Source organism: Alligator sinensis, unplaced genomic scaffold (assembly GCF_000455745.1).
Source record: "Alligator sinensis unplaced genomic scaffold, ASM45574v1 scaffold487_1, whole genome shotgun sequence".
Lineage (NCBI taxonomy): Eukaryota > Metazoa > Chordata > Crocodylia > Alligatoridae > Alligator > Alligator sinensis.
The window spans coordinates 154,649-166,180 of NW_005842301.1; the positions used below are offsets into that span (position 1 = coordinate 154,649).

General features: G+C 48.4%; 1 protein-coding gene across 1 annotated transcript in view; it reads left to right on the forward strand.

Annotated features, from left to right (window-relative positions):
- The window catches only part of RHOA (ras homolog family member A), an 84,182-nt gene that overhangs the window by 41,976 nt on the left and 30,674 nt on the right, over positions 1 to 11,532 (forward strand). The window contains exon 3 of the mRNA XM_006028255.3: positions 1,796 to 1,916. Within this exon, the coding sequence (XP_006028317.1) occupies positions 1,796 to 1,916 (121 nt within the window). The remainder of the gene's footprint in view (positions 1 to 1,795; positions 1,917 to 11,532) is intronic.

Here is an 11,532-nt window from a genome sequence, read left to right on the forward strand (position 1 = left end):
CCCCCATCCACACAGTCAGATGCTGCTTAGGCTGCTTCCAGAGTACAGCAGGTGGAAGCTTGGGCCTTGTTTGGCCATGTAGTAGTGTTGGCATTGCTGATTGGCCAGGTAGACAATGCAGTAGTGTCGCTGGTGCTGATTGGCTAGGCAGGGCAAAATGTTTCCATGTATTCTGGGCCTGGGAGATACCTAGCACCTGACAGTAAGTTGGTGAATGCAGCAGCTGCAGAACGTAAGCGGAGTGGGGTGCAGCAGGAGGCTGCTGTGGGTTTGACTGGCCCCAACCTGGCTTCAGAGCCAGGGTCAGAGCTGCAGCAGCCACCTGTTTCCCCCCTCCACTTTGTGTGCAAATATAAGATGAGGGTACATTTTTCCCCATGCTGACTGGAGGGAAAAACCTCATCTTAGAGTAAATGCATTATGTAAAAGGGATGTATTTGGTAGCCATGTTGGTCTGAGACTAAAAGAAATGCAAAACTCTAAAACTTTTGGATCAGAGATATGATACCTTTTATTAGACCAACGAAGACATCGCAAAAAAATTATCTTTCTTTGCAAGTTTTTGGGCGCATGACTTCTTAGGGATTTCTGGGTTTCTTGTTCGTTTTTTTTTTTGTGATTTTCTTAGTTGGTCTAATAAAAGGTATCATCTCTGAACCAAGAGTTTTAGAGTTTTGTGTTTTTTATGTAACAGAGAAACATTTAGGGATCATTGTCTTTGTAATTTAAATAATAGACAATTGCTTTGGAGTCAAGCATGTTAATGTTTGGAATCGGTTACTGGCCCTTTCACTTACCTAAGCTGCTTGGAAAGTTACTTTTGCCTCTTTGCATATAAAAATACAAGGATAGAAGGGAACTTTTGGGTTACTGAGTTCAACACCTGACAGACAACCAAATTACACACTCCCCTGCAAGCATATCCATTTAAAATGTGTTTGTAATTCTATAAACGTAATTTGTATTGGTATTATTCTTTATTGTGCATTATTTTTGTTTGTTCAAAATTATATTTGTTAGGTCTTCCTATTTTGCCCCAAATTAAGATGTTAAGAACATGTACATTTCTTCAGCTCCTCTATCTTATTTTTTTTATGGAAGCTCCTAGGATTAGTGATGACCATAGATCAGGGATATCAAACATAGCAGTCTATGAGCCAGTTTTGGCCCATGGAGCCTCACTGTGTGGCCCACCAGGCTACTGGATGGCACCAGAATTTGGGCCCCTTGGCCCTGTTGGGCATGACCATCAGCAGTGAGCTTGACTTGCTGTCGCTAGACCTCATGCTCCTGAACCTGGCACCATTGCTGGACCCTGTACAACTTCCGCCCCATCCGATCCTGCACTCCTGCCACCAGGTGCTGCACCACCCCTACTCCAGCCCACATTCTTGCTGCTGCTGGACTCTGCACTGTCCCCACTCCTGCCACTGCTAGACCCCGCGCTGCCCTACCCCCGCCCCCATCAACTCCACACTGATGATGCTATGGCCACTGCAGGAGCACTCGTGCCCTGCAGTTAGATCCAGCCTGCTGGGAGCCCTGTGATCTGTGTGTGGCCCAGGGTCTCAAGTGAGTTTGACACCTCTACTATAGATTATAATGAAAACGTTGTCAAATTATTTACATTGATTTTTGGGGTAGGAAATGGAAGATTTTTTTTGTCCCTTTTGAGGAGCTGCGTGCACTGTGTTCCCTTCCTTAAATTGTGTTCATTGAAATCTGCTTTCCAGGTTGTTTGGGTAACTCTCTGTGATGACTGCCTTGGCTAACTGCCTTCACTCCTGTTTTGCAGGTTGAGTTGGCCTTGTGGGATACAGCAGGGCAAGAAGATTATGATCGACTTAGACCTCTTTCATATCCAGATACAGATGTTATACTTATGTGTTTTTCAATTGATAGTCCTGATAGTTTAGGTAAGTAGAGTTTAGGTAAACAAAATTAGTTTCATGTCTGTATGTCGTTAAATTAATCTTTACTTACTAAGCAAAGATGGGCATAAAAAAACTCCTTTGGCAAAAATAGCCCGGATTTGTTAACCTTCAGCCTGCTGAAAAGTCCGCCTACTGTATTAAATATTGAACGATAATTGAGATACAATTTCTAACATGGGTATCTGGTCAGAAATGTTTGCAGAGTCTGGCATTTTAAACATCCCAATAATTAATTGAAGCATGATTGATTCTTGCTTCCCAAGCACAATGTATTTCACCTGATTTACACAAACTCCTAAAATCTTATTTTTGTGCCTTGGACAGGTGTATTTTGACATTTGAAGCTGAAATCTACATAAATGTAGAGAGGAACATAGGATTGGAAGAGACCTCCTGGGCCGTTGAGTTCAGTTCTCTGCATTTCCAGGCATTCATGAACTGCAGAAATCCCCAAAATTTCCACAGAAAACCCTTGCAATTACAAGGCACAATTTCTGAAATACCAAGAACACCTTACATTGTACCATAGATAAAAAGCAGGGAAGATGAGGGCACTGCCAGTAGTCCACCACTGTGGTGACAGGGAAGCAGTTGAATTGTATACTCAGAGGATCCTAGGCACAAGTACTAGGTCCCATGTCACATAGGAAGACAAAACCCTGGACCATCTATTCCAGTCTGCCTGGCTTGCGGGGTGGGAGTAAATTCCTTCCTGACTAAAATTTGGTGATTGATTTTTCTAAGCAGCATCAGCATGTCCCAGGAAAAGTCCCCCAGCCTTAGTAATGGCCAATGTCCCAGTCAGTCAGAAGGTGTGGGGGGGGAAAATTCAGATGCCAAAGCATTCATAAGGAGGGGTGGGAAATAATCCTTTGTGACCCCTGGTGACTAGCTAAAGCCTTGAGGTTTAGGATTGCCAGCTGTCTTCCACGCTACAGGAGCTATTTTAGTGCGCTGGCCTGCATATCACAGCCACATGACTCCAGATTACACACTGATAAAATGGAATTATGGCATGCCCAACCATACCCTCTGTTAACATATCCAGTTCCATTTTAAAGAAATTCACTTTTGTGCTATGCCTCTTTGCTAGTAATATTGAAGTCTAGTATAACTGTAAACAGCAGCTTTTGAAGAGAATGAGGAGCAGGGGATGGTGAAGCTATTACTCCTTAGAATTCAAGCAATTCAAATTAGAACTGAAAGTCCCAATTAAAATTATGATTATCCACTCAGTTAACATCCTACATACCTACTTTGCAGCAACTCTATCTCAGGGTTAGCAAAAGAATCTTTATAAGAACTGGGTCATCTACTTCTCACCAGTATGCTTTCTTTAGAGCAGGGGCAGGCAGTTATTTTGGGTGGAGGGCCACTTAACCAGGTTTGGCAAATTACTGAGGGCCATAAGTGTAGCCTCGCCCCCTGTTCACTATCTTGGGACCAGAAGTCCTCCCCTAACCCCTGACCTTTGCTACCAGAAGTCCCTCTCGTTGCCCCCAGAAGTACAGTTTCGGAACCATGAAAAAAATTATATACTGAAAATCAAACATTGACAATAACACATTTTAATTTTGTTTTTAAAAAAAAATTTTGTCCTGATTTGTGTGTGTTTGTGTGGTGCATATAGAGGTGATTGCATAATAACTCAAAGTGAAGTCTTACTCTTGTATATTGTAGGGGAGTGGGGAGGTATGGAGGATGGGTATGGGGTTTGTGGGGTGCGGTGGGTATGTATGTGGATGTGTGTATGTGGGGGAGGGTGTGGGGCTGTGTGTGGATGTGGGTGGGTATAGGGGGTTTTGGGGGGGGTTCACCCCCACCTGAGCGGATCGGCTAGAACCTGTGCACAAACCCAACCCAGCCTGCCTTGTACCACCCCACCGTGGCGTGCCCTGCCACCCCCTGAGCCTTTCTAGGCAGCCCAGGTGGCAGGCAGCTCCTTCCAGCTACTGCTGCCGCTGGCCCCAGCCCAGTGGTACCAGCAGGCCCCACACACACAGCCCCGACCCCGCATGCCCCGCACCTGCTCCAGGCTCGCCCACCCAGGCTCAGAAGCAGTGGCATGGGACAGAAACTGTTGCTCAGTGTGGGAGGAAAGCAGCCCTTCCACCTCCCACTGCCACCAGTTCCCTGCTGTGCCCACCCAGAGCCCCCCTGGGGCTGCCCTGTGTCTGTTCTGCGCTGCCACCACTGCCCCAGGGGGCAGCCCAGAGGCGGTGGTGATGGCAGTGGAGACGCAGGGCAGCCCTGCAGAGGCTCCATGTGGCTACAGCAGGGAACTGGCAGCAGCAGGAAGGGGAAGGGCTGCTTTCCCCACCCCCGCGCTGAGCAACAGTTTTTGTCCCGTGCTGCTGCTGCTGAGCCTGGGCGGGTAAGCCCGAAGCAGGGGCAGGATGCACAGGGTCATGGCTGTGCAGAGTAGGTTCCTACCGGTACTGCAGAGCTGAGGCCAGTGGCAGCTGGAAGGAGCTGCTGCTGCCCGGGCTGCCTAGGGCAGTCCCACCACAGAGCTGCCCCAGTTCCACTGCATGCCCAGGAGGTGGCAGGACACGCCATGGCTGGACTGTGCCTGGGCCAAGCGGGACCGAGGTACCTGCTTTGGACTGAACAAGGACCTGCTGTGGGTTGGATCTGGCCTGTAAGCTGTATTTTTCCCACTCCTGGACCAAACAGACCCTGGTTCCTGAATGGAGAACGCTGTTCACGCCCCCCCCTCCCCTCCCTCCCTCCTTCCCCACCCCAACTCCTGCTCCCTGCTGAAAAGCCCTGCCTGTTGAGAGGGGCTCAGTGCCAGGCCTTTATTCCTGGCAGTTGCTCAAGGAAGCAATGTCTTACAATACAATGCTGTTTGCAGATCATACACACCTGTACAGGGGGCACGATGCATGGGTAGTGGGGAGCTCTGTTCCCAGCCCCAACAGGCTGTGAAGTTTGTGACCAGCCAGGATTTGCTGCCTAAGCAGCATTCATCTCCAGTGCTGTTCACCCAGCCCAGTGCTGCTGCTCCAGGGGTGGGCAAATATTTTGGGCAGAGGGCTGCTTACTGAGTTTTGGCAAGCTGTTGAGGGCCGCATGGATAGCCCCAATGCTTGACAGGTGCCGTGCCCCCTGGTCGCCATCTTGTGACTGGAAGTCCTGCCCCCTAACCCCTGACCTTTGTCACCAGAAGTCCCTCCCCTTGCCCCCAGAAGTACTTCTTTTAGCAAGGGGTTTTGCCATCTCAGAACCAGAAAAATACCAAATTTATACTCTAAAAATTGAACATCTACAACATTCATTAATTTGATTTCAAAAAATATTTTTGTCCTGATTTACATGTTTGTGTAGTATACACAGAGGTGATTGTATAATAGCTTAAAATTAAGTCTTACTCTTGTATATTGTGGGGGGGTATAGGTTTGTGGGGGCTGTGGGTGTGTGGGTCTATGAAGTGAGGGAGCATGTGGGTATGTGTGTGGATATGTGGGGTGTAGGTAGGTACGGGGAGAGGGTGGCTGGGATTTGTGTATGGTAGTGCAAGGGGAGATGTAGGTGCATGTATATGGTGAGGTGTGCTTGTGGGACTCATCCTATGAACACATGCACTCTGCCCAGTGCCTGCAGACATGTGTGCACACGTGCGCGCGCACACACACACACACTTGCACCCCCCCCATACCAGCATGGTCCTATGCTCTGCAGTCCGGGGAGGCAGCTGGGAGCTATAGTCAGGTGGTGCTGGAGCAGGGCCTGGCAGGAAAGCAGGAAACTGGCTGGGGGTGGGCAGGGCTGGGCTGCTCAAGCCTGCAAGCCTGCTGAGGGCTCCGTCTGGGTCCTACTGCCCCTGGCGCCTGTCAGCTTTGACAGGGAGCTAGGGCAAATATTAATTTACTAAATTTTTGGCGGGCTCCATGGGCCGAATAGAATAGCCCAGTGGGCCAGATTTGGCCACAGGCCTTATTTTGCCCACCCCTGCTTTAGATGTTAAATCCTGTACTGTGCAGAAAAAGTTGCTTCATAATGTGAGAATGTGCAAGATAAATATGTAGGTGATCTGATGACCTGGTTGAGGGAGAACAGGTATATCTTTGAGAATAACTCCATGTTATGTGTAGTAACTGAGCAGTTTGATGTACAGCACTTTTTTATAATGGTCATCTGGAAAGCTGCAAGAAGTACATCTTGTACAGTGTTAAAGGAGGTAGTTCTTTGCTTGGGAAAGTATGATCTCCCCACCTTCATATAGGTGGAGGCTTAAGTTTTACTCATAATGAAGACGCACATTCTTTTGAAGCCCCTTAACTCTCAGAATTCTCAGGACATGGATAAACAGTTTCGTACTGTCCAGACTCATGATAACTACACAATGTGCTTGCTTCATGCCATCAGGCTACCTACTGGACAAAGCCATTCTCCCACTGCTGGCTCCCAGCCTCATAGAGGAAGTTAGGAATGTGGAAGACGCTAGAAGTCTGTAATCCACAGGATGATTATTATAGGCCATCTTTTTGTCAGCAGTTTGAAAATCTTAATTCCCCCATGATTCCACTGCCATCTCCCTAAAGCTCATAAAATGCACAAGTGTTCAGTACCTGGGGCCTGGCCTAATGTCCTCATGTTATAAGTGTAAACGGGGGGGAAAAAATCACTGATCCTTTAATATGCAATAGCATTTTATTTATTTATTTATTTATTTATTTTTTAGGCTTGGTAGCATTAGAGTGATGATGTTGCCCTGAGAGTCCAGGAAATATAAGAGGATTTTTATGTGTGATTTCTATTATTAAACCAACTGCATGGCTGGGATAGACTTGGACAAGCTTCAAATGCAGTGCATTCTTCAGGTTTGAGGAAAAAGCAGGCACAGCAAGAGTAGTCTGAAAGGCTTTGAAATTAGAGAAGAGAGAAATTCTCAGGAATAGCTAGCAGACAAGAAAAGATGGCTTGATTAGTGGAAGAACAAGACCTTTCAAAAGAAAAGTAAACCGCCTGTGTTATGAAGAAAGATTAGCAGGGATCAAGTAGATTATAATGAGATACAATGTGAATATTTGTGTTCAGTCCTTGGTTTTTAGTGTCTATCCACCTTTTTCAGGGGTTGTATAAATTTCCCTTGAGCACAAGGATAGTGAGATCAGAAAGTGAACAGTTATTTTGTGAAAAGCGTTCTCATATATGTGTTTGTGTATCTTGTTCCTATAATAGTTTCATAGTTTCTAGGGTCGGAAGGGATCTGAACAGATCATCAAGTCCGACCCCCTGCCCTGGGCAGGAACAACCCTAACCCCAGCCCCGAGAACGCTGGCTAGGGAGTGGGGGTGCCAAGAAAAGTGATCCCTGAAGCCAATTGTGCTCACCTGGAAGTGCTAGCGGTGTGCCGCTGCCACTTGTGGGTTGGCGGGATCAGCCACGAGGGCACCCCCGTGGTCACTGATTGTCCGCTAGGGGGCAAGTGCCGCCCGCTGACTCAGGAGGCACCAGTCGCCCATGCTGTGGTAAGATGGCCATGGTACGCTCTGTAGCTGTGCTAATCTTGTTCTTCAGTCTGCCTTCCAGTGGTACCACCCTGATTTTTCCTGCCCATGCCTTGTTAGAAAATAAATATAGATTTGGGAGGCTACCCTTAGAATACTAGAATTAGCCAGAAGGTGCTTCACTCTACCCTGCTTATCTTTGGGCCACCTTGTTCTGGCCCAATCTCTAAATTCAGTCCCCTGAGCAGGGTGTCTCTCCCTATACTTGGCCTCTACCGACTTGTTCTTCTCTTTTCTATCTGGGGCTAGCTTTCTCTAATGCCCCCTATTAACAGACTTTTCACAGGGACACTCTCTTGCTCTATACTGAGCTTGCCTTCTGCAAGGTAGAAGACAGACAGCTGGTCTTACATGTGTAACCCCATGAGGGGCCTGTGGGAGGGGGTTTTCAGTCTCTGGTGATGGACCCTCTATTGCTGCTTATTTCTCCAACTGTGGACAGTGATGAGAGTGGTGGGCTAGGCACTCTGCTGTCCCTCTCCATGCCCATTGAGAGCAGAGGTGGGATCTGCCTTGAGATCCTGTCTGGGAAGACACTGTACATGTGGGTAGTCAAAGTGTGTCATGCCTCTTGTCTCCACCACTCACCTTGACGTGATTTGGAGTCGGGGTCTAGTGGCAGCAACACCAAAACAAACTTGAGTGTCTTGGCACACCATGTACAAGCTATCCATTGACAAGAAAACTGGCCATCTCCAGTGACAGCTACTGCATGGAGCCCTGGCTGTGGCCACTTTTGTCCACCACCTAAACTGTGCAGTGTCATCAGCTTGTCCTTTCTGTCGGAAGGAGGTGGGAAAAACTTTTCCCTGCCTTCCTGGACTGCCCCTGGCTGTAGCTGCTCTTTGCTTCCCTCAGAACCATCTTTGGCTCACTGGACTTAGACTTTTCTGAGACTGTACATCTTCTCTGTCCTGTGCTGAGCAGCCAAGGGGAGCGTGATCTGCCTGGTCAGTTTCCTGCTTGGTCAGGCTAGTATGGCAACCATGAAAAACCTCAGAAACTGGATTGTCAGGGCTGGCTTTGATGTCCTTCAACTCTTCCACTTCCCGGCCTGAGTGTATGTTGGCCTTGAATTTGAATACTTCATCTTGCAACAAAATGTGGCCAGTTTGTGTCCTGCTGGGCCATTGAGGGTTCCTTCTGCAAGGTGGAAGATGGACAGCTGGCCGTACATTTGTAACCCCATGAGCAGCATGGGGAAAGGAGCTTCAATATCTAGTGATTGGTATTTATTGTTGCTAACAAATGTTTCATACTCAGCCCCTGAGAGGACCACATACCTTTACACTTTCACCATTTGCTTTAAATATTTGTATAATAAAGTTTCAACAAACTCTGTCGGTCTCTCTAACAGCTTTGGCAGCCTCTACCCTGCATTCCAGTGCACCAGTCTCATTTTTCTGCTCTTTTTACTGTTTTTCTTTCTCTACTTTCATGTTCGGACCCTCCCTCTGCAGGCTGGATGAGCTTCATCCTAGGGTTCTGAAGGAACTGGCAGAGGATATCTCAGACCCCTTGGCAATGATCTTCATGAAGTCATGAGCGATGGGCCTAGGTACCAGAGGACTGGAAAAGAACCAATGTCATGCCTCTTTAAAAAAGCAGAGGAGGAGGACCCAGGGAACTGGTCTGGTTAGCCCCTCTCCAATACCTGGGAAGTTACTGGAGAATAACCTAAGGAAGGCCATTTGCAAGCATATGTAGGAGGAAAGGCTGATCACAAGCAGGCAGCATGGATTTATGAAGAACAAATCGTGTTAAACAAACCTGATCTCCTCCTTTGACAAAGTAACTACTTGGATGAAGGGAATGCTGTGAATATAGTGTATCTGGACTTCAACCAGACTTTTGACAAGGTCCTGAAGGACCGTCTAATAGTTTGGAAAAGTGTGGACTGGATACAACTACAAGAAGATAACTGGCTCAATAGCCATAAGCAAAGGGTAATTATTAACAGGCCCATTTCAGAATGGCAGGAGGGTTTGAGTGGAGTCCCACAGGATATGTTCTGGGTCCAGTGCTATTCAATGTGTTTATTAGTGCATTTGGATGCTGGCATAGAAAGCTTCTTGAGCAAGTTTGTGGACAACACAAAACAGGGAAGGATTGGGCACATGTTAGAGGATGCAACTACAATTTGGAAGGATCTTGACAGATTGGAAAGCTGGGCTAGAGCTAACAGGATGAAGTTCAGTGCAGACAAATGTAAGGTTCCACCCTTGGGAGGAATAATCAACAACAAAAACAAAATGTGTGACACCTGGCTGGATGGCAGTTCTGTGGAAAAGGATTTGGAAGTCTTCGTAGATCACAGAGTCATATTGAGTCTGCAGTGTGATGCAGCTGCACAAAGACGGATGTGATTTTGGGCTGCAGCAGTAGGTGTGACAGATGGTCATCCCAAGGCCGGTTACAATGTCAGCCTTCCCACCTGTCTAGGGCAGTCTGCCCACCTGATTTTCCTGCTGTGCCTTTGTTGGAACTGAAATAGCTGTTACTAGGCAGGAGGCTGCCCATTTAATGCCCTGATCCCAAGGGTGTAATACACAGCTCCAAACCATCCCTATACCCTGTCCCGTGCTTTGCAGATGGCATCCCATTCCACTATTACTCCCCCAGCCCCTTAGCTGGGCAGTAGTTGGCCTCTGGCCCAAACTTAGTCTCAGGTGCACTCAGACATACCTTGGCCTCATGCCCTCCACTGGGGCCTCTACTCCGGCCGGCCTATGCATAGTCCTTCAGGTGCCCACAGACCCTACTCTGTATGGCCTCTGGCTCTCACTCTGCCCTTTCACTGGGGCCTCAGGTGTCTGTCGATGTGCCTGGACCCTGCCTCAGGCCCCATTCAATGGGCCTGGGTCCTGTGCTTTTCCTTTGGGGTGTGCTCCCCTACACTTTCCCCTCCACAGGGTCACCCACAAGGCAGCAGGGGGCTGAGGCCTTCCAGCACCCCATACTCGCCTTTCATTGGAGAGGCACAGATGTGGCATTTCCTGGAGACTGCCTTTCCACAAGCAGATCCACCACAGCATCCAACCCCAGCAGGGTGTAGTTTCAGGTCATGCCCCAGGACCAGGAACCTCCTTCATCCCTATAGTTCCTACCCTGACCTCCAGGTGTTCTGGGAGTAGCAGTACTCTGGCCAGGTGATGTTCATCCTTCGGCTCCCCAGTTGCAGCTAGCTGCCCTTGCTCCCTGGGTCTGGTCTTATACCCATGCTGGCCAGCCTTCTACCAATCGGGAAGCCTCCTGACTGCTATGTGACTGCCTGATTGGGCCTGCTTCCACCTGTAGGCTGGCCTGCAGCCTGCACAAGCCCTTTAAGTGGCAGACATCCAAAGGTGCTTGCCACAGAGGGATTAGGTGCGAGACATGGGAGATGAAAATGCCTCTCCACTCAGCACTGGTTAAACCTCATTTGGAGTACTGTGTGCAGTTCTGGGCTCCACATTTTAAAAAGCAGGTGGAGAAATTAGGGTCCAGAGGTGGGCAAAAAAGATGATCAGGTGCTTGGAAATTAAGTCATGTGAGGAGAGGCTGAAGAAGCTAGGCATGTTCAGCTCGTGGAAAAGGTGCTTAAGAGAGGACATGATAGCAATCTTCAAATATTTGAAGCCCAGTCTCAGGCTATGGGCTGAGAAGGGACAGGAGGATCTATGTGGTCAACCAAAGACTGCAGCGCTGGTGTCGTCAGGAAGGCTTTGGCTGTCATGACCACAGCCCGCTCTTTGGCGAGAGAGGCAGCGAGCTGCTGGGAAGGGATGGCCTCCACCTCTCTCCCCTAGGGAGGAGGCTCTTCTCAGCCAGACTGGCTGACCTGCTCCACTGGGCTTTAAACTAAGCCCGTTGTACACTAATGCCAGGAGCTTGGGGAATAAGCAGGAGGAGCTCATCCTCATGCTTAGTGCAAACAATTACGATGTCATAGGGATAACGGAGACCTGGTGGGACTCCACCCATGACTGGACCACGGGGATAGATGGCTATACCCTGTACAGGAGGGATCGTGTAGAGAAAAGGGGCGGGGGGGTAGCTCTCTATGTTAAGGAAAGCTACACGTCCCTGCAAGCCGATATTGG